This window comes from Amblyomma maculatum, chromosome 9 (genome assembly GCF_055883805.1).
Source record: "Amblyomma maculatum isolate TAMU_Amacu chromosome 9, ASM5588380v1, whole genome shotgun sequence".
NCBI classification, from domain to species: Eukaryota; Metazoa; Arthropoda; class Arachnida; order Ixodida; family Ixodidae; genus Amblyomma; species Amblyomma maculatum.
In genome coordinates, this window is record NC_139352.1 from 16,214,013 (window position 1) to 16,236,548 (window position 22,536).

The 22,536-nt window shown below is 44.5% G+C and overlaps 1 protein-coding gene across 2 annotated transcripts in view; it reads right to left on the reverse strand.

Annotated features, from left to right (window-relative positions):
* Positions 1–2,811: 2,811 nt before the first annotated feature.
* Positions 2,812–22,536, reverse strand: part of l(2)k09022 (HEAT repeat containing 1 homolog l(2)k09022) — a 127,586-nt gene continuing 107,861 nt past the window's right edge. For both annotated transcript variants that reach the window (XM_084578264.1, XM_084578263.1), the window contains exons 27-42: positions 21,564–21,684; positions 20,972–21,108; positions 18,876–19,055; positions 18,254–18,394; positions 17,798–17,962; positions 17,091–17,266; positions 12,966–13,065; positions 10,673–10,840; positions 8,996–9,133; positions 7,933–8,037; positions 7,290–7,360; positions 6,864–6,961; positions 5,930–6,075; positions 5,653–5,808; positions 3,386–3,494; positions 2,812–2,932 (exon numbers count right to left, since the gene is read on the reverse strand). In XM_084578264.1, coding sequence (XP_084434390.1) covers positions 2,844–2,932; positions 3,386–3,494; positions 5,653–5,808; positions 5,930–6,075; positions 6,864–6,961; positions 7,290–7,360; positions 7,933–8,037; positions 8,996–9,133; positions 10,673–10,840; positions 12,966–13,065; positions 17,091–17,266; positions 17,798–17,962; positions 18,254–18,394; positions 18,876–19,055; positions 20,972–21,108; positions 21,564–21,684 — 2,100 coding nt within the window. In that variant the 3' untranslated portion in view covers positions 2,812–2,843. The remainder of the gene's footprint in view (positions 2,933–3,385; positions 3,495–5,652; positions 5,809–5,929; positions 6,076–6,863; positions 6,962–7,289; positions 7,361–7,932; positions 8,038–8,995; positions 9,134–10,672; positions 10,841–12,965; positions 13,066–17,090; positions 17,267–17,797; positions 17,963–18,253; positions 18,395–18,875; positions 19,056–20,971; positions 21,109–21,563; positions 21,685–22,536) is intronic.

Consider the following 22,536-nt stretch of genomic DNA (forward strand, 5'->3'; position numbering starts at 1 on the left):
AATTAAAATGACAAAATAAAATTAACACAGAACGAGCTCACAACGGAAGTTGGCACGGAACTTGCTTTTGCATTTCCGTACGTAAGGAGACTTCACATTCCTGAAATTTCAGGCAAAGCCTTACAGCCCCATTACGAGAAAGTTTACCTGGCTTTGGTCAAAGAAAAATTGCTTCTTGTTTCACAAGAAGCAAAAGCCGTCAACAGAGGTTGTCCACACATTGTGTTGCTGAAAGTTGTGATCTCAAGTCACGTGACATCGTAAAAATGTGTATGTTGCCTTATCAGTCACATGTCATCGCATAGTGTAACGCTAAGTCATAGCATAATACTCAGCCATATGACAGTATGAAAAATTGTGTAATGATGACTGGTCATGTTATGACATGAGACACAAAAACAAAGGTGTGAAGTGGTGCATGTAGCATCACGTCAGTTATATGTAATTGGTTTGTTGGGTTTAACGTCCAAAGCAACTCAGGCTATGAGAGACGCCGTAGTGGAGGACTCCGAAAATTACGACCACCTGGGGTTCTTTGACGTGCACTGACGCCACTCCGTTTCGCCTCCAACGAAACACAGCCGCCGAGGCCAGGATTCGATCCCGCTTCCTTGGGCACAGTAATCGAGCGCCGTAACCACTGCACCACCCCGGCAGGGCATCAGTTATATGTAACTCCACACTAATGTGAATTCATGACTAAAGGAAGTGTCATGTGATTCAGGATGAGTTCAAAAGTGCTGTCGTCACACTGGGGTCATGTAATAAAGAAATACCATGTGATTTATGATGACTTGCAAAAAAAAAATGATGACATATCATGCCATATCCACGTGACAGACATGTCATGTTTCAGGATGACTTGAAAAGTTATGTTACACTGGATCACATGACAAAGAAGCATCAGGACGACTTGCAAAATACAGATGGTATCATCACTGGAGTCACGTGACAGCAACACATAGTTCAGGACTACTTGCATAGTGATGATGTCACACTGAAGTCAGCCGTCACGCAATCTAGGGTGGCTTGCAAAAGTGATGATGTCACACCAAAGTCACTTGACAATGTGTTACATGATTCAGGGTCACCAGCAGTAAACGCTAATGCCTTCATGTTTCAACACTGAAGCAGACCTCAGTGCATTTGAAATATTTAAACTGTGGTCTTAAAGTGGACAAGAGTAGTTCAATAATAAGAAGGATCCAAAGGGTGACTACTGTCACCAAGCATACACAATACACCGATGTCCAATAGAAAGTCTATAAATGTTTGTCTTGCGCAAAGTGCACACAAAAAACAGTATGGTAGGAGCCACACAGCAACTACTTGTGGTTATGAAACATGTTCCAGCAACGAAGAAACTCCTACTCCTCAAGCTACACAGAATCGACGCATGCCTGTTCAAACATGCGGGCCCATGTCTATTGAAACAAAGGAAACATGGCCCGCTGTGGCCGACCATTGCTGTGGAGTCCCTCTCCAACCCAAACTCTACATATCAAATTCATAAATGAGGATAAGAATCCCTTTTGCTTTTGTTGAAAGAAAACTGACCATGTGATCTGGGCATAGTCTATAGGCCTCCCTCAGAATTCCTGAAGAAACTCGGACATTCAGTCCTAGGCTGGCATCGCCAAAAGGTCTTGCCTCTCAATTTCTGCCCTTATGCCCAATAAAGTTCTGTCAAAACCCCAGCCTCTTCATTTTTCCTTCAATCAAAACAATTACAGCTTTAGGTCACCATATACAAAGGTGAAAATTCGGGCATCGAAATCGGACAAACGAGTTGCTAATTAAGGTCAGTGGAGAGCGCATAGGAGTATCAAACAGATACGAAATCAGCAAGTTGCCCAGCATGCAAAGGTTGACAAATATTTCTCATTAAGGGAGGCAAGAGGCACAGGAACTACTGTATCACATTGCTCGGTGCATTAACACAATAGCATTAGAGCTCATGCACAAGCACAGCCTCGTGTGATGTGGTCGAGGTTGGTTCTGGTAGGGCAGAAATTACAATTTGAGGGATGGACAGCTAGGTAGGCAAGGTGGTGGAAGGCAGGAGAGGAAAATGTTGAGTCTGAAGCTGATGCCACAGACTCTCATTATACCGATAGGTTTTGTGGTGTGCAGGAAAGTATAAAAGGCAACCGAGGCGGTAATGACGTATCTTGAAAGGAGAGGAGGCAGTCTCGCACAGCGGCTGGACCACGTGGCCGAAGGAGGACTCCATGGCTTGCCTTCAGACAGTGAAACCTCTGTTGTAGCTGCCTCGTTAACAGCTAGGTCTGTGCAAAGAATGGTGAAAGGGCTGAAATTATCCCCCTTTTCCGTTCTTTGTGACCGTCAAAAAAGATGAAAAAACATTTGTGTAGTCACTGATACCCAAGTGTATATTTTCTAAAAGCTAAAGAAATACTTTATCAGCAGGTTGAAACATCTTAGAAATGTTTTACTTCTACAAAACAAGAAGAATAAAAAAAAAGTGTCTGAATACTACTCCCTTCTGCTAGATTTCATTGAAATACAATCACAAAATGATGTTGTGAATGCCCAAGTGTGAATCTCCAAAATCTAAAGTAATGCTCTGTTGGTGGGTTCAAGAATATAACCAATCAGTTCTTTTGGCAATTGCGGCCGCGTGTCACTTTGTTGATTCCTGAGCCAATAAATACGTAACCTCACAAGCTCTAATCAAGTTGGGTTGAGACCATTAGTCTGGAGCACAGCCCACATAAAGTTGCCAAACGTGGATAGCCTGCAAAAGCTTCACAATGCATGTGTGGAGTGATTGAGCTTGAGCACACCATAGTCATGTCGAGAAAATTAATATTTATTCTATCTTAAAAATATTTCATTAGCGGTTCCCCAAGGATCTGCTCCACTTCGAGGATGACATCTTGGCACAAGTGTTCCACTTCTGTGCTTTCATCTGAAGAAAAAAAGACAGCATGTACATCAATACAGTGAAGCCTCACTCGATTTGGTTTACGAAAAAGTTATCTATGCAAAGAGACGCGCAATTCCCCCAGTGAGAGTGAGGTAGCAACACATCTACCTAACAATATAGCGATACCTCGTTTATTCAGACTTCAGGAGCCAGAATAAATGATTGAATTATCGAGTATAAAATGTTCACAAGTCTGCGTTGTCACGGTGATCAACAATGTAGCTTTTACAGTGTCCAAAGCATTAGAAATTAGGTGACACGATATGCCAGGGCCCAAAGCAACGGTAAGATGCACTGGCATGCTGTTATTCACATCAAGTTCTTTACTTTGCAAAGCTAACAATCCTATGACATCGCTGGGCCCTTGAAGCACGCAGCCTACACGAAACAGATTCCTTCACCCTGAAGCAAAGGATGTAATGCATCCATCGTTACCTTCCATCAGCTCGGCTAGGAAAGGTACGGCCTCAGGCAGGAGTGACAAGTAGTCATCACCCAGTTTCCGTACTGCCTCCCGAAATGCCAGCAGTGTTGTGTACCGTACCTGTAAAACAAACCATTGCCCATGATGAAAGTTTTAGTGCACTGTACGGCAACAAACATAATGAGCCAACAGCAAAGAGTGCCACCAACTGTAAAACTTTGTTTCAGCATGCTAATAAAGCAATGGATAAGCAAAAAAGTATAATTCCCACAACACAAGTAGTTGATACAATGCAAAATGGTGGTTTGGTTTCTAGGGTTAATCACCCCAAAAGCAGCTCAAGCTATAACAAATACTGTTGTGAAGGGCTCCAAGTTTTCGACCATCTGGTCTTACGTTGCCATACGCGCAGATAGAGTGCCAGGCACATTCTACCTCCGGCAGAAAAGAGCACATTTGACGTTAACCCATCCAAAAGTACACTTCATAAGTGAAAGCTTGTGCATTCCTTGACGGCTAACAGCGCTGCTTGCATGATGAGCCATTTTACTTTAACCTGCTGGGCGCCGTTGCTACACATCTGACCTGGAACAAACACAGAGAGCCCCCCTTGCAAACTGAGTGCTCCCTCGTTAGTAACGTTACTTAACTATGCTGCGAGTCAGTATCTAGGACATTGCTGTAGAAGGTTATGCGGACTCGCATGAACACTAACAAACACCTCCTGCAAAGTTGACTAGGAGCGAATCTGCCTGAAATATTGCTCTCACCTAAAAGAAAGAAAAAAAAAAACGCCGCAGTAGTAAATGAAATTCTCCCAATGGCCCTCAGGAAAGAAGCATTGATCTGGATGCAAGTTTTCTAATCCTTAGCGTGATTAAAAAAAGATAAGAGGATGTGACTGTCCTAGACAATCCTTATTTTGCGAGCCCTCTAATGATCCCTGCCAACGAGAATGTCGGAAATGCTCAAAAAAAAAAAAAATCAACAAGAATCCTCCAATATGCAAAAGTGGCAATTTCAGATGCAAAAGGCATGAGCTGGAGCTTGTGTTAATGGGTTTCAAACAATATTTGGCCCAACAAGTGTTGCTGCAAGGTTTGTTGCTCATGACTCACACAGAACTACAAATGCAGGCACTTAAATTTGCAGTAAGACCTGAACAATCAAACTGACAGTGACCCAAAACTTTCTCTCTAAGGGCATCACAGGACACGAACGTAGGTGCTATGGTGAGGACCCTGAACGCAAAAAAAAAAAAGCTTCTGACCAATGGAAGATGTCTAATTCACCAAGACCAAATGTGCAAACGCAAGCTCGCTCCCCACATTTATAAAAGGTTTCTGACAGTGAAATTGACATCGAAAGGAAAAACATTTGCCGCCATAGAGGAGGTGAAAATGGCTTTGCAGAAGGCATTCCATAGCACCAAGCCTGAACAGTTTCAGAGATGCTTCAAGCAGAGATGAATTTGATAAAAGCATTGTCTTCAGTGGTGAGTACTTTGAAGAAGATTTAGTGCTTTTTTAATGAAATGTTAAAAGAAATAAGCATTCAAAAATAACTGTTTCCTTGCAGGGATCCCCCTATTTAAACACCCGAAGCAGACTAGTGCCTTATCATGATAAGTTTACAAATGGCTTCCACATTTGCAAATTGCATGCGGTATGATGGTACAGATATGCACTTAAGCCTCAATGTAACGAACCTGCATGTAGCGAACTCCTTGATATTTAAAGTTTTTCAATTCCCCAAACGCAGCTCTCATTGAAGTGCATGCATTTGAAAACTCTGTGTAACGAACACCCTGTGGCGGTTGACGTTGATGTAACGAACTCACGGCGTTGGCAATCTCTAATGGGGCTCAATTACTGGAAATTCGGCAGAATCCCGTTAGTTTCACGATCGTAAAATGCGAACTGACGTGAGAGGAATGTCTACGATCACAATGAGAAACTGCAGTTGATACGACGAACCGCGTTTCAGCAATGATGGTACGTCTACACTGTAAATGCAGCGGTCTCTGCTGCTTTTTGCTTTTCATGTTCAAAAGCATAGACAAATAACACGACAAAAAAAAAAGCTGCTCTAAATTTTAGACAAGATTAGCGTCTTTGCAGGTCGTGCGATATGTTTCATCCTTGCAAACATAATACTTCGGTTTTTCGTTTGTGGCAAGCAGCGCATCTACTTCGTTAACTTTTGAAATATGTGCCCCTGATGCCTACATAAGACATCGTTTGGAGCTCCGTGTCACCCGCGAAAGAAACAAACGCACCCGTGCGGAGGAGTGTCGCATCTGGTATAGCAGCTTCTGGTGCCACTCTTTTCGGATGGCATCTTCACAGCCGGCCGCAAAACTTGCCAGGCAAGGCACCAGGTGGCGCTCCACTCGCCGCTGGGTTGCCTCTGTACCGCCAAGCTCGTTCTCCACCTTGGAGCACGGAGAGGCGATGCAGTTAGATACCGTGCAGTCATGTTCTGCTGCTTCCTTGCCTCAGCACTCAACTGACAACCAACCCTGCACAAGCCTCAACGTTCGAATCAACACGTACCTGGTTGACGAGAGGCTTGAGCAGGATTGTGGCTCTCTCGCGGGTCACAAACCGTTTTCCGCCATGATGGAAGCAGCCACTCAGAGTGGCCAGGACATGGTTGAGGAGGCGACAACTCTTTCCGTCATCCTCAAAGTAACCTTCCTCTGCAGGAAAAGCAATGGGAGAGTGAAAAAATACGTCCTCATGTTGCCACTGAAAGAATGCAACCAATAATCACCAACACTGTCTCCTTCTGCGTAACATGACGAGGATGTAGCAGAATTGTCAGCTATGAGCCTGTGCTTAACGTTCGTTCTGAATTTATAATAATAATGAAAAAAATGTGAAACAGAAATTGCATATTTTTAACTGGAGATTAGGTTCACAGAATATGGCTTATGAATCGCAGCATTTATATTATGGCAGAACCTTGGTACACCGAACTCGGATGTACAGTGGAATCCAGATATACCAAACTCTATGGGATCACAGCATAGTTTGATACAGTCATAATGTAATATAGCTATAATTGGACGAGCAAAGAATGATAGTACAGACGTTTATCCGTAATCTAGAACCAAGAATAGATTGCACCTACACCAGTGGATTCTAGCAGAGGTTATAGGGAGATTTGCCAGCTGCCGGCACGTTTTCAGCGCATTGGTCGCTGAGCGTTGCTATGCCTTACCCATTTGCATCAAACAAACAAAAATGCAGGCTTAGTGATCAAATATATGCTCCAGGCTGTATGGGTGAGACAGTAATATTCATTAAATCTATATAAGTTTCGTAGCTGACAGAGTGTATCAGTTCTGTCCAACTAATCTAATTTTGTACCTCTGAGAGACTCTGCAGAGCATTATTTAGTGCAAAATAAACCATGATACCATGTTCCCCAAGAAAAAAAAAAAGAAGAGAGAAAAAAGTTATGGAGAAATGAATTTCCAGTTACCTGCTCTGGCACTGTTCGTTGCCACCAGCAAGTCAGCGGCGTGCTCCACGAACACTCCAGCAAACAGCACAAACAGACTCTTGAGCATTTCTGAAAGCCTGCAAGTGGTGAGTGAAAGAGGAAGGGGAGACACTTCACAACGTCGTTTACCAACAGCAAAATTTACTACACACTTAAAAATCGGTAGAAATAACTGGCCAGGAGCATGCAGTTTTATTGCACTTGAGTAGTAAACATAACAAGGCAGCTCTAAGATTGATGACACCCCTTACTAAAGGATGTACATTGCAGATTATACGATGTGCATTCATGTTTTTAAAAAGAATAATCACACTGGATACAAGATAACAACTCTGCCACGCTCTTTGGGCTAACTGCACTGCGCTGATGCAGCATGGCATGAACATATCAGTAGTCACTGCTTGCCTTTCGGTAAGATGGTAGAATGTCAGGACTTTGTTCTTGTCCTTCTCCTCGACAGCCGCCCAGTTGTAGATCTGGAAATATTTCAGAATGGGACAGCGGTGGCAGTTAGTTGACAGCCCGTGGCATCCAACGAGAGGATATGAAGCACATCATGGAGCTAAGCGAGCACTGCTCATCAAGCACAAGCTGACATCAATTCAAAACAGAAGCCCCAAGCAGCCATTGCTCTGACGATAACTTTGAACGACGGTACAGGTACCGTCGTCCAGGTACCGCCCTAGCCAGTGCATAAAGCACGCACAGAGTCAGACTCCGAAACTACAGCACCATTGGCAGTTCAGTTAATGCCATTTACCATGCTAGTAGTTAAGTAACAGCAAGTGAAAAAGGCTGAAAGGTGCAGTATGTTTCGTTTTGGTGATGATGGTGATCATGAATTTTTATGGTGCAAGGACCTCTTCGGCCAAACAGTGTCGTGACACAGGGCATGTTTTTCTTTACCCCCCCAAAAAAAAGAAAAGAATAACCCTGTAGTTGGTCTTTAAAGAATTACTTTCTCAAAAAAAGTGAGACAGCAGCATGTGAAACGGGGCAAAATTATCAAACCATTGTGGTGAAAGGAAAAGTTGCGAAGTTGACAGACCTTGTAAAAGAATGGACGGAAGGTATCCTCAGAAAGCTTGAATGAGAGGGACGTCACAACGCCCACAATGCCAGATTCGACGCCACTGACTTCCTCCTCATCCACCTGAAAAGCAGGCGGCATGACAATCAGGAAGGTTGCAGCGGTAACACAGGCGACATTCAAGAAACACAGTCCTAAAGGAGAAAAAAAAAAAAGTGATTCGAGAGAAATCAAGGCAGACTGTACAGGAAAAACACGGCAGGATTCCAGAAGGATCTTACAGCTGAGTTAGGTTAAATTAGTCTGGGAAGCAGAACAAACAAGTGTCAAGTACCTGTAATCACAGTTCTACAAAGACGCTGTGCAGCATGCGTGCACGGGTCGCTGTGTCAATCAATTACCTGTCAGACACTAATGCTAGATTCTGTTTCCTCTCCCACATGGCGTCCCACGTGAATGAGCAGGCGTTACACACATTGCGATGGTGGGCGATTTAAGTAATCAAAATATTGCATTTCTTGAAAGTTTTCTTTGGCTTCTTTACATATATTTTACCACGTGAATGAGAAAAATTGCTGCGTTAAAATTGATAGAATTTTATTTCGTTTTGTTATAGCGATAAAACTCGCATAGAAATAAGGCCCAGACCCATCCAAACTTTACTTTTATTGCTTTCACTTCATTTTATCTCATGATTCACGATATATCTGTCCATTATAACGAGGCTCAACTAGCTAGAATAGATGGCAGAACCACCGTCACCAATACTTGAACGAACAAATGCAAGCAAAGGAGAGCTCGCACACACATAGAGAGAGGGGGCTTAGTACTGTATCTCCACGATCTGCCATACTCAACCAACAAACACAGCGAAGAAATGATAATACAAGCTTCAAGAAACATGCTACAGATGACAGCACTAACCCAAGCAGACTAGCTCTGCGTTCCAGCACACATTTTGGAACGTGGTGAAGATTATATGTAGAGGTACTTCAGTGACACTCAGAACGTTAATAGCAATGATCTAGAGCAGATCGGAGGATGACATAGGAGAGGAAAGGGCCTCCTCTTCTTTTCCTACCTCCGGCTTGTCCTTGCGGTATGCCAGCAGCTGAAGGACCAGCTCCTGGAGCTGTGGCAGGTGGCCCTTCAGGTCCGACTTCTCCAGGTTGCTGATGAGCTCACCCAACACGGACATCAGGGGCGTCAGGGCAGCCGCCTGCAATGGACGGGACAGCACAGCGGCAACGAAAGTTTTAGGAGAGCCGGTCACTAAGCCGTGACAAGCATATCCGCCACCGCTTTTCCTAACCCCAGCAAACCAATTAACTATAGTTTCATGCATTTTTGGCCAAGATATTACTTGGAGTCGCAAAAAAAAAGGAAGATCATGGGATAGGCCCCGTCAACACGGAGGCCACAGATTGCGGACATTGCCAGCTTGCGCAAGCGGCGGTATGTTATGACTGAAAAGTCAGGAATGCCACCAAAGAAACACCGTCCATGATTGAATAACAAGTTGAGTGACAGTCGGGCTGTATGACATTAAGTGAACGCATACATCCAGTCACTTCAGAACAAACTTTGTGCTTTGAACGCAAAAAATAAAGTAAACTAAGATTGGTGCTCAAACTAAGGGGCTATTAAAAAATGACAGTTAAACCTCGATAGAAGAAAATTCGGTGTGGTGATGAAATTATCAACTTAACAAAGAATTTTCTTTTTCATAACTTATTTGTATCCATGTACCATGTACTTTTAGCTTGGACTTAATGAAGTTAATAGTTTCACAGTGCTTTCAACTTAAAGAAAGTTCATTCATGGCTCAAAACAAACTCGAGGAAAAGCTGTACCCTGAGCTCGAAGGGTTGGACAGGGTGCGAAAAAAGTGTACGCCAGAGCGCATGACAGTTAAAAATGTGACGGTGTTGGAGCCTGCTGACTACTTTATCATCTGGGCTAGTGCTAGGAAGGATTGTGAACGTAGTGTTGGGTGAATTCATTAGGCGGCATGAGCGTCTCAGCAACACACAGCCAGCTAGGCATAGCCAAAGCGGCTGGAGCGCTCTGCAATGTACTTTGTACCCTGAGGGTAAAGTAAAAAATTTTAATGAGGGTTTACTGCCGCGCTAGGGACTTGAAGCTTGACAGCTTCGCTGGCAGAGAGCGGCGGTGGTTCCAGGGGCAGACAGTAGTGCGCGCTCGACGAGGTGGTCGCATTCCCATTGCAGCATTTGCAAGCCTTTTGATGTTGTCAATTTTAAGCGATGGAGGGAAAGCCGGCAAAGCTCGTTGCCACCAGTACTCCCATTAGGCCATACAGCAGCGGCCGACCCGTTGAATCAGTGATGCCATCGTCAGATCGGTGACATCACCGAGACTCTCTGTTAAAAAGGGCAACAACGACGGTGAAACTAAAACAATGCGGGCACACCGCCCCCATCACTCACGCAACAGTCCACTTTAGCCACAAATTAACGTTTTCCCTCTGAATTGCCTGTGAAGGGTTTTCAAAGATTCTCTGCATATACTAAGGCTTACCTGTACTCATCAAAATGAAATGCATGAGTTTTAATTATAACAAGCAGCTTAAATTTAGATTGCCGACTGTCTCACCTGGGTACAAGCATGCACCACAAAGTGTGCTTATGTCAATAAGGCTCGGATGATTACTGATATAAAAAACAAAACAAAAGTCATCGGTACTGGCACATCTAACACCTTGCAAAGAGAGCAACTTTTAAGGTCAGTCACTTACAAAGTTGCTCAGCTGCTGGAAGCTCTCCTCGATGGCTGGAATAAGGACACGGGCCGGAACATGACGGGCAAGGTGCGAAGAGGTGGATTCAAGCCGTTGGCTCACTGCTGCGCTACTGGTACTGCCACCAGCGGCTTCTTTTGCAGAGGACACTTGCATTATGCACACCTGGTAGCAAGTAGTAGTAGTAATGGTGATACAGTAAAACCTCGTTACAAGAGACATTCAAGGGACCCGAAAAACATGTATCTTGTAAGCAAGGTCTCTTGTAACCAAAAAATCTAAAAGCACTGTGTTGATCAGTTTACTGCACATCAGCATATAAATGCATTCACACGTATTAAGAGGAAATTGTTCAAGAAAGCTTAAAGAAATTATTCACACTAGTATGTATTTTTGTGAGTGCAGAGTGTATTCCTTCCCAAATTCTGGTGGTAAAGTACTTCACTTTGCAAGCCTTTCTATTGCTCTAATACCTTTAAGGCACTCTTACATGCTCGTCACCCTCAGATGATTCACAAAGAAAGACATCAGGAGTCTAAGCTTTCATCTTGTGATCAAATTTTAACAGTGAGGAGTTAGAAATGCTGAATGTCATTCATGCATTTTGATTTGCTTCGTAGGTAACAGTAATGCAGTGCCGTTTTGACTTTCCAATCCTGGGGAAGCACTCCTCAGTTCCTGACATACACAACAAAAAGGACACTGATATAGAACAGAATTTAGCTAAGGGAATCCGAAGTGCATCATGTACGAGTTGGTACGTTCCAGATGCATTGCATGAGCACACCTGGGTTGTGTCTCTTCTAAATAGTGAAGAATTTACTCCAGGGACCTGAAAAAGTTGTCCTTAGTAACCGAGTGTCTCTGTAACCATGTCTCTTGTATGCAATGTTGTTAACATGACAGACATAGGAAAACAAACCAAACCATTTTCAAATGTTTCTTATAACTGAGTGACTCTTGTAATAATAGTAAAGTAAAAGAACGAGAAATAGATTGAACCACCACTGCACCAAAAACAAGATCTGCGAAACTATGTGACCTATCAACTGCACTTAGACAACTTGGAACAAGAGGAAAATAGGGCCAAAAATCTTGGCCTTAGAGATCTGGAAAAAAAAAAAAAACGAAAAAAAAAAAAAACTGACTGACTGAACAAACTGCACTTCCACTGCTCACTAAATTTACGGCTCAACACGGTAGTGTACAGCTTGCTTGGAACTTTTTTACCTACAGCCTAGTAGAAGCACTTCGCTTCATCATAAAACAGGTGATGTTTTCTATCGCTGCAGTAAAGAAACTGTAAAACATAGCCTCCTATATTTTATTTTGCTGCAGCGATAGCAAGTCATAAGATCAACTAAACCAAGTGTGCTTTGATAGTAGCTTGACAATTTTCCTGTTGGGCAACATTTCCAGTGAGGACCTCCAACATGCCAAAGACCGTGACACTGCTCGAGGCCTTCTTAAAGAGACAGAACACTTGCCAAAATATGTCATGAGATTATGGTGGAGATGAAAAGATCTTGCATCATATAGTACAGATCAAGCCCTACAATATCAAAGAAAAGAGGTTTTACAATTTTAATCAGCCATTGAAAATGGCATAAAAACAACCGAGGTGCTATATAGTGGAGAAACCTTATTAGTTTTAGTGGAATAGCCCACGTGACTACATCTCAGCAAAATATCGCTGATTTTCGTAAGTGCACACTATTTTTTCTTCTAGGAGTGCTTGTCACATTTTATTATATTTTGCAGTCTCTCCAGTGCGTCCTTACATAAAAACCACCCTTCCTTTCGCACTGTGGAAGGCATGCTTTCAGCTTATGCCACTAGATGGTGCCACAATGTTTGGAATTCCGTGAATGAAGCAATGATAGTGCACACTAAAGCTTTCGTCGATGAGGCGCACATTATTGTGCCGTAACAGTCTTAAGTGTGGAAACTGAAAAGGACGCTACTATACGAAAAAAAAATGTCTAATGACAGTTTGGCAAATGAAATTTAAATTTGCTTTCAGTATGCCTTTTTTGTCGACCACCAGTTGTCAACACGGTCGCTGCTCATGGTTTTCAGGGTTGGACTACATAAAAACGGGTGCATGCATGATCGAAAAATTCTCGCTAAAAATTCTCTACAGCATTTCTACCAAAACCGCTTTGGAATCGAACATTTTAGACTTCAATCTTTCCACTGTGCCGAAAAAAAATCGAGGCCTAAATTGCAGTGTTCTCTCCCTTTAAAGGACTTTGCGGCAAACACAACACGGTTAATTGAAAACACTCACCTGAACTAGAATCGTTGTCATGTACGCACTCAAGAATGGCGCCAGGCTTTCGACCAGTCGATGGAGAGCAGTCACCAGTGCCAAGGTCACCACATCTGACCTGAAGTGTCCGACAAATGACATACTTTAGTGTCACAAAACACACTTGTATAGCTATAAACGCCCCAGTGCTACTTGCTTTTGGGCATTGGGAACGCAAAAACTAAAAGTGCAGAGAAAGAACGCATTACCTTGAAGGCATTACTTATCTAATGAACTTCAAACACTGCACCTCAGCAATATGTTGTACTGTGGCATGAAATTCTTGAATGTTTCGCAGTGTTTCAGTAAATGGCACCCTTTCACGACCGCTTCAATCTGTGTCGCTCGGCCTACGGAGTTGTTCAAAGAGTCTACGGCGAGACAACCTTAGCAATGGTGCATGGCTACCAGCCTGCAATGACCATGTGAACTGCTCTTGTGGGCTCTTAAGGGAAACTTTTTTCGTTTCATTCACGGATAAGGAAGCAAGGCTGTCGCTGATTTAGTTTGCTCATTAGTATAGATTGTACCTGCAACTGTAACGCGAGCACTGTCTATTTTCAACAATAGATAAGGGGCTGTTTAGGCTCGGGTAAGGACGAAAAAGCATGTGCGGTTCCACTGGAGAGGCATGGGATAACAACAAATTGCTGCGAAGGCTTCGGATATTGGACGCAAATATATCGCTAGTCTCAAGAATTGACAGCACCATGACAGAATGCATGAGCTGAGGTTTGCCAGCACTTATCGAGCTGGATGTTTATGTTATCTTGACAACATGGGATTGAGTTGGCTCGTCAGATTAAAACTTGTCTGTCGGACTAAACATTCTGTCATCACGTCCTGCACAGCCCAATGTGGGACTCAACCAAATCTCTCAACTGCTTGCTTGACCTTTGAAAGATGCGGTGTCAAACGTCTGTATTTAAATTTTGTATTCATCCTGGGAGTCGATATACACCCTTACCCCACTACAACAGACACCACCGCAATAAAACTTTCTTCAAACCGAGGCATTTTCAAACTGCATCAACAAACAACACAAGGCTATGCGATTATTACCGCCTCTCCACCACTTCAGCGACGAACAATTTTCAGAAAGTGGTTCCATTTCAACGATTTTCTTAGCAGGCAGCTCTGCGCACTAAGAGGAAGCTAATGAGAAGGATGTTTAGCAAAAAATAATAATAAATAAATGAAATTTCATAAGACACGAATTTCCAGCAGCCCGCAACTCGGTGTTATACCTTTGTCACACTAGCAGATTTATCACTCGAATCACATGTCATGCGGTTTCTTTCGGTGCTATACAGTAACATATAATGTGATATGTAAATGATGACAGCTCAGTGATAAAAAGAATACTGAAGCTAAGGAACATCAGTTCGCATTAAAGGCATTTCTAATTGTAATTTTAAAGTGGAATAAAACATTTCTGCACGATAATTCAAATGAAAAACATTTTATCCAGCTGTGCTGTAGCCCTTTAGCCATCAAAATCCAAGCCAAGTATCGAGTCACCCACAGATTTATGTAAACTATAGTGAACCAGAATACTGATCTAGTGGCGCGAACGGAGGCGCTTGGCAGCAGAGCGACTGAAGATAAACGCCTCTCCCGCCGCAAGGGGTGCTGCCGCGCCTTTTACTAGCCCTGCGCCACTGCCTCCGTACTGCTGAGCGCAGTCGGATGGGGTCTCTGGACGTTGAACTCTTGCGTTTTTTCTGCCCTCTGCGTTTTGGCATGGCTCCTCGAGCAACGAACGGCAAGATATAGCAGAAAATCATTTCTTGTGTGTTGTTGTATGAGTTAAGTGCTATGTAGTGTAGTCCATACTGAGAGCGCAATATCGCAAAAAAAGACGGGCTCCCATTCCTTTGAGCCAGGATGGTGGCGCAGTTACCGGGCGCTCCTAAAGCAGCTTTGTTTGCCGCTCCCACAGCTGAAGACCACAGGAAGAAGTGGGAGCGCAATCCTCATAGGAAGGTCAAACCATTGACAGCATCCTCAGCGGTCTGCGAGCGCCACTTTGAGCCCGAATGCACATTGAGGGACTATACATGCACGCGATAAAACGGCTCCGAAGTGCAACTTCCTCTTGGGAAACCATCTCTGCCACCTGGTGCGGAAAGACCAAGCTTCTCATCATCATCATCAGCCTGACTATACCCACTGCAGGGCAAAGGCCTCTCCCACATTCCTGCAACCAACTAACCTTCTATGTACCTCAAATTGAGTCGATGCACTGAGATCTGCAAAGCAACTTGTTATAGTGGCTAGAACTCTAGCCTTGTTTCCATGCATGATACTTCCATATAACCAAATTTTTACCCCAAGATTTGGTTTAATGTTCCTCTTCCAATGGGCAACTTATGGAACTCTGTAAACCAGCTTCTCTGCAAGATTATTCCAAGAAACGAGCAGAGGGAAGCTCTTTTTTCCACGTAAACCCAGAAATACCTCTAGAATACTCAGGGAGTTGGGTCGAAGGAGCACAACGTTTGAACACCACCTCTTCCTATGTCCAATAGAAGAATGGTGTGGCCGGAATCACCCGGCGCCTTGTTCCTCGAGCGAGACCGGGTTCAGACCATTCATTGCGCTGCCTCCTTGCGAAACCATCACGACTCGCAATTGTGAACGCGCCCTAAAGAGGTGCCTGATTCATTTCAACAAAGACATCAAGTATCGTCTGGTGACAAAACTTTTCGATTGGAAAACAAGGCTTGCACAGATAGCTGGCTTACAGAGTTCCGAAAGTTTTCCCTTCTGTGCATTCTACAACAGAAAAGGAAATCCTCCCCTCCAGTGCATTGTCAGCCTGGCGACGTTATACACGCTGCATGTAAGAATTGCCGGAAATTGGGTTGGCAATATTTTCAATCCTGGGTAAAAGCGAATCACAAGAGTTTCTGAGGCCGTTGAACCATTTCAGAAAAACAAACATTGCATATAAATACACAACATAAGTGAACGGGGAGATGAATCACAGGTGTAGTTCACCATAATCGCCAGTAAAAGATCAGCCCGAGAGGTGAATGTACACAATTCGCATCTACCAGTAAAAAAAGCATTCCGCGGTGCTCTTTGGTAGCAGACGAAACAGAACAATGACGATTTTTCACCACTGCAGAACTGCTCAGAAAGGCAAGGTAAGAAAGAAGGCTGCTTAGATAATTACACTCAAGCTAGTTTAAGTCATTGGAAGCAGAATTATTTACTAAAGGTGTGTACAAGTGCATCACATAGGGGCAACGACACAGATAAACATGCACGAGGAATAAACCAGCGAAAAAGACGCGTTCACGAGTAGAAGTACACCGGATGAAGCTGGAAACACAACTGAATTTTACAGTGAATTGCCAAAAAACAAAACTGTGCGCACATGTGCGTTAACAACCACAGTACCAAAAATACGATAACAACAAAATCTATGATAGCGCAGAAGATGATAAACAATGTCCCATTCACGAAACGGTACCCTTTTGCTGTCAGCTTCAGTACTCTTATGCTGAAAAATTCCCCGTACAATGCACCAACAGTCCCAAAGAGCTACGCGTCTTCAATAAACATGCACAAGTGTCTGAATCAGCAGCAATGCCGGCACTAGAAAAAGTTGCAGTGGCTCTATCTCGTGGCTTCTACGGCAAATAGCATGCCCGTGCCTCCCCGTTCGCACCACTAGGATAGTATTCTAGCTCACTATAATGTAAACAAACAACATGGCTGACACAGCAATGCGCGGATACACAATGATCGTGAGTCGCTGGCATGACTGGGCCGCTGCTTTGACCGGAAACGGTGTTCCACGAGAGCCTAAAATGCTAATAGTTTTACACCCAAAATTAATAGTTTATAAAGAACAAAACTGAAGAAATATAATTTTTAACTTTGACTGTGAGCAGAATATGCTATTGCGTTGCTTGTTGCTGCCGCTATCTGGTGTCGGGAGTACACATTCTGTTTGTGATCGAATGCGAACGAGTTTCTGAAACTTATTCAATGGCGAATGTCATTCGAACCCAATAACATTAAAAATCTTCTTGTGCAGCAGACAAATAATGGCATTAGATCATTCGACTCGAATGGCATTAGATTTCTAACCTGTCTTGGGGTGGCTGCTGCAGAATGACGAGGAAGCGGGGCATCAGGCGGCCAAAATGGGTGATGGTAGGCGTCGCCAGGCTGTGACACAGCTCAGCAAAGCACAGCAGAGCGCTGCTCAGCAGCATGGGGTTCAGCCGCTCATCTGACAGCAGCTGGTACACGAGGTCATACGTCTGCACAGCATGACCAAGAATTAGGGGCGGGCATGTCTAGGCTTCGAGGAGGGCTCTGAGGTTTTCAGCAAACACCAGTGACCCGAATCAGGCCGCTGCAAAGAATTTTAGTTTTAACCTACATTAATTTCAACTTGAAGTTTGTTCCAACTGAGAGTTTGGAGCTGTAAGCATCAAATGCAATAAACGAGCTTCCCTAAGTCAAACAAACTATCAATCACATTTGAGTCTGAACTATCAAAAGCCAACTGCATAGCAGATGTTGCTACTTATACAGATGCCACAGTTGCGTTTCTCTAAAGCAGAAATGTCAGATACGTTTTACTCCTCAGGCTGTGTATGTCCTCTATCACCCGATGATGATTTGAAAGAAACTCCAAATGACCGAAGTGTAGACTAAGTATGACCATGGGTCTCAATAACTGCGGTCTTTGAAAGTTGAAAACAGCATTAAAACGCTCTGTGCCAAGAGCTAAAGCAATCCCTCATTTTTTTTAGTCTCCCTCGCCACTACTTTGTCTCGTCCCTCACCTCTGTGAAAGTGTCCCGGTGCTCGGGTCCAAGCATCCGGATGAGAAGCTTGAGAGAAAGCATTGCAGTCTGGCGGTTCACCGCCGCCTCTTCCCCAGACGCGGTGCCTGTCTTACCGCCAGCCACTCGGAGCAACATGGGAACGAACTCCAGAAGAGGTTGTGTCTGAGAGAATCATATCAGTGAAGAAAATGATTGTCAGTGCTCCATGTCCACTAGTCATCCATTTGGCTGAAATTCATCACTATGTGCATCACTAATCTGCAATCTGATTGGTCCAACACAGCACTATGGAATGTTAGTGCCAGCTTGAGAGAGAAGGCAATTGCAGCACCGTGACCGAGTGAGTCCTCAACTCTTCTCCAAGAAGTCATGAAAGCAACTGGTAAGGCTGACACTATGACTGCAACTGATAAAATGAACGCTATGACCATAACTGGTAAAACAGGCACTTACATCTTCCTCTCCAAAGTAATCCTTGCAAGCCAACTTCCCGTTCAGCATGTCCATAGCGCTGCGTCTGATGGATGGAAGCTCATGGCACATCAGTGACCGCACCACCGACACAAACTGGCCGCTCGGGAGCAGTCCATTCACCTGGCACAAAAAATACCCAAGACACGACGGATCAGTGATGGAGCCAGAAAAAAAGCAAAATAAGGGTAATGACGACAATACAGTCAAACCTGGATATATCGAACTCGAAGAGGATAAAGAGACGACAGGCCCTGCTTCAAAATTCGCTCGAGTGCACAACGCGCCAGCCTGATTCGAAATAAAGCTTATGTGCCAAAGTGGTGCCAAAGTGATGCCAAACATTTTCCACTTTTCACACCAGCAGCAGTAATTATGCTATCTAATACCAAAGTGACTACCGACAAGGATAACTCTTGCCATCGTCTGGCATCTCTGTTGCTGTCCCAACAACAAAGTCTGTCCTCAGTTCCCACTGAGCAAGTCAGCTTATTTAATTACGACGTGCGCTTGGGCTGACTGCTTGTTTTCAGGCCGTTGCTGGGCTCAAGACATAAACAGGCATTACCTACTCCTTTTGATAGGCATGTGGAAACATGCGTACCTTGTGAACGATGTCATGCAGCTTTGCCGACAGGGTCTTCCAGGAGCGCTCCTGGTGGTGGGCTTTGGGCGCTTGGCTCCACTGGGTGACCAGCTGCAGAAACTGCAGGCAGGCCGACAAGCAGCCACTGCACAGGGCCTCCATGCTGACCGGATCGCCCTTGCCCTGCAGTTCTGCCACCTGGGACACACAAAACAGGCCCAAAGGAAAGGCAGGCGACGACACTCCGCTGAGCACGAGGTCTCAAATTCAAATTTCAGATGCATCATTTTCAATAAAGGCTAAATGCATAGATGACCGCATGCCATACAATTTTGACGCATATTAATAAACCCCAGGTGGCTGAAACAAGGAGTTTATACTAGTACTGCTGGAGCGGAGGCCCCGCATACCCACCTATGCAACCAGGTGAAGACTGGCGGTGCAGCCAGTGGCCATCTTGCTCAGGGCAACAGGGGCTTGTGTGGCGTGGAGAGTTAGGTGTAGGCATGGAAGCGTTCGCTACCACTCGTTACGGAGATCAAAGCATTTTTTTAATGTGTGGCATTACTTCGATCATGTGTGGCATGTATAAAATATTGTATAATAAATATTATTATATTTGTACTAAATATTACTAAAACTGCCCTTTACGGCACATTATGGCAACATACCATATTTGCTTGCATAATACTCGCACTCGCGTAATGCTCGCACCCTCAACATTGGGCATCAAAAATTGGATTTTTTTTTTCCTCACATAATCATCGCACCAATATTACCACCGCGAGAGTCGTCTGCTAGTAGTAACAAGCGCCATCTTTGGAGCGCTACTGAACCTAGCTGGCCTCGTTGCGTGCACGCGCTACCAGGCGGCGATAGCGTGCTCGGGTAGATCATCAGCATTATCATCGGTTATGCTCGTCTTTTTTTTATTTTTTTACCTCCAAGACACTCGTAGTCGTTACCATTTTGCGAGGTGTCTCCGTGTCTCGTCACTGTTCCTTCGTTCCGTCCGTGTTGCTTGCTTTGTTCTACCGTCTACCGTGTTTTTGGTGCCGCATCGCAGTGGGGCGGTACGCAAGTTATACAGCTGCTTCAGGGGCATGCCGTTGCCTCTCTAATAGGTCGACACATGACTCGATCGCTGCTTTCACTCTCTGCCCGCGCGCCCTTGCTTGTGGCTAGCAGCAGGAAACGAGGTTGTCTTAGCCTCTTTCCATCCCCCTCTGTCATCTTGATTTCACAATATGCCATTTCTCTCGAGCCACCTAAAGTGCACCCTCCGTGTGCGCGGTTACTTTCGAATGGCTGATCGCACGGGATGTTCGACTGCAAACTGGAGTGATGGCTCTTCTGATTATGAATACGAGCCGAGCTCGGACTCTCCAGATGTATCGAGCAGTGTTTTTTTTTTTCTTATATTATCCATTTATCTCATTTATAGTCAGGTTGATTATGATGATGTTACCAACAACTGCAGAGCCCTGAAATGTTCATATTCTATTGACTATGTTACCTGTACAGCAGTCATAACAAAAAATAAATTCTCATTCCCAGAAGCCAAGCAGACAGTGGTGGTGCGTTACGGCCAGAAAAACCCGACAGCGAAAGGTTTAAGGAATGGAGTGAATTTCTTCCTGAGAACACACAGATAAATGATGTCACAGCTTCATAATTACAGCCACAAATGATGCAAACTCTACCTAGGTAACGAACACCTGAAGCACAATCTGCAGCACCTCATGCATATGCAGAGTGAAGCATCCCTATGGCAGGCAACACTGCACACCAAATAAATACCTTATTAATTTTGTGCCAACAACCTTATCCATGGAATTTTAGCCATGGTCTATAGAGAATGTAGATCTATCACTGCTAAAAGACAGAGCCCCCTTTTGTTGCGATCAGAATAAAAGACATGAAAACTTACTGTCCATGCCCTCCGATGAAGGTACATTGACAAACGAGACAAAAGATGCATATGGGCAGGTGCCGCCACCATGCCTCATTTCCATCATAATTCTGTTGACACCCTTCTCACTCGCCTTCCCTTATTGCCTAGTTCACTGTAAAACATGGTCAACTCAAGCATGCCGAACCCTGGGGCTTCTCACCTGACCCAAGAATGTTGGCGAACCGAGAAGGTTGGCTATGAAGGTGGCGACAATCAGTCGAAACCTCTGCAGCTGCTTGTCCGAGTACAGTCGCACATCAAACACCTCCGGGTGGCTTGGGCGCTCAATGCTGCCATCTGAAACGTTGGCATTTGTAACATGTGCAATCCACGGTACTTGCAATACTTGTGGGAGGATGCTTTCACCCAACGCAACACTGTACAAGATGCTGAACATTCACACCCATGCATCCCCGTGCCTTTTTGTGTATTCTATGTATACAGCCTTTATTCTATGTATACACAAATGTTCAGAGATGGCGTTCACTGCAAACTCATGCTACAGAATGCACTCATCAAGTCATTACTCGTTAATGAACATATCTAGAGCTCTCCTAGAAGAATCACTTTAAAGGTACTCACAAGCTTCTAAGTGAAATTTTTCAGCGAACTTGCAAAGGCCTTCAAAGCCCTACTGAGCCCGTGAAGTTTTGCTGCCCAGTGCTCAAATTAAGATGCTTTTTTTTATTTCCGAGAGATAACACGATAGATCCCAAAGAACACGCAAAGATCACACACATAAGCACACGCACCTTTCACAGCAGGCAAGGCAGCTGCAAACTGGAGCAGGCACGTTGCTGTCTGCATCTGTACAGGCACTTCAAACTGACCACAGAGGGACAGGCCAAAGTCGAGGATGTGCGACGTCGAATGCTGTGAGAGAAAGAAACCGACCGTGCACGTGTTGAAGTTGCAAACACAAATGCGACTGCACCAAACAATGTCCGGCAAAGCGACAGCTGCTGATTAGTATGGGCAACATTGACCGAACTGTTTGAAAACGAAAAAAGCTGCCCGAGGTGGTGGTCCGAGCTGTGACATCACAAACTGGGAAGAGCAGTGAACTCGGTCACATGGGTCCCAAAAAGTCGTAATGCATCGCTCGCCTAATCCTGTTGTGTTGTCTGCCCAAGTACATGTGCTGGGCATGCCAGTCGGCCAAATTGGCGCAATCATATGCTGAGAAAGTGAGCGAGGGCGGCCCCGTGTTCTCAAATGAGTGGTTTGCTCGAGGCGATCTCAGCCCTTGTATTTTAGCTTCGTCCCACAATGTGACGGTGACTCTTGGCAGATTTAGCTTCACCACACAACATGACAGCAACGCTTGGTGGGACATCAGCATCAGTAGGTGGCCCACGCCTCAAAAACCGAACAGCTGACCAATCCCCTGTTCGCAACAGCGCAATGCCACTGTCTGCACGAACCACAATCCTCCCCCCGCCCTACATGTCATGAAAATGCTCTGGGTTCTGTGGCTATCAATTTCATTATGTCCTTTGCGCTTTCTTCTGCAGCTTCTTTAACTGTGCAAAAAGCGCGTCAATGAATGTGAGAGCCCAATGGGGAATGCTTCATAGCCGGGCTGTCGACACAGCATATGTAGGGCAGAAGTTATCACTCAGTGTACCGTATAAACACGTGTAAGGGCCGAATGTGAGAGCCCAATGGGGAATGCTTCATAGCCGGGCTGTCGACACAGCATATGTAGGGCAGAAGTTATCACTC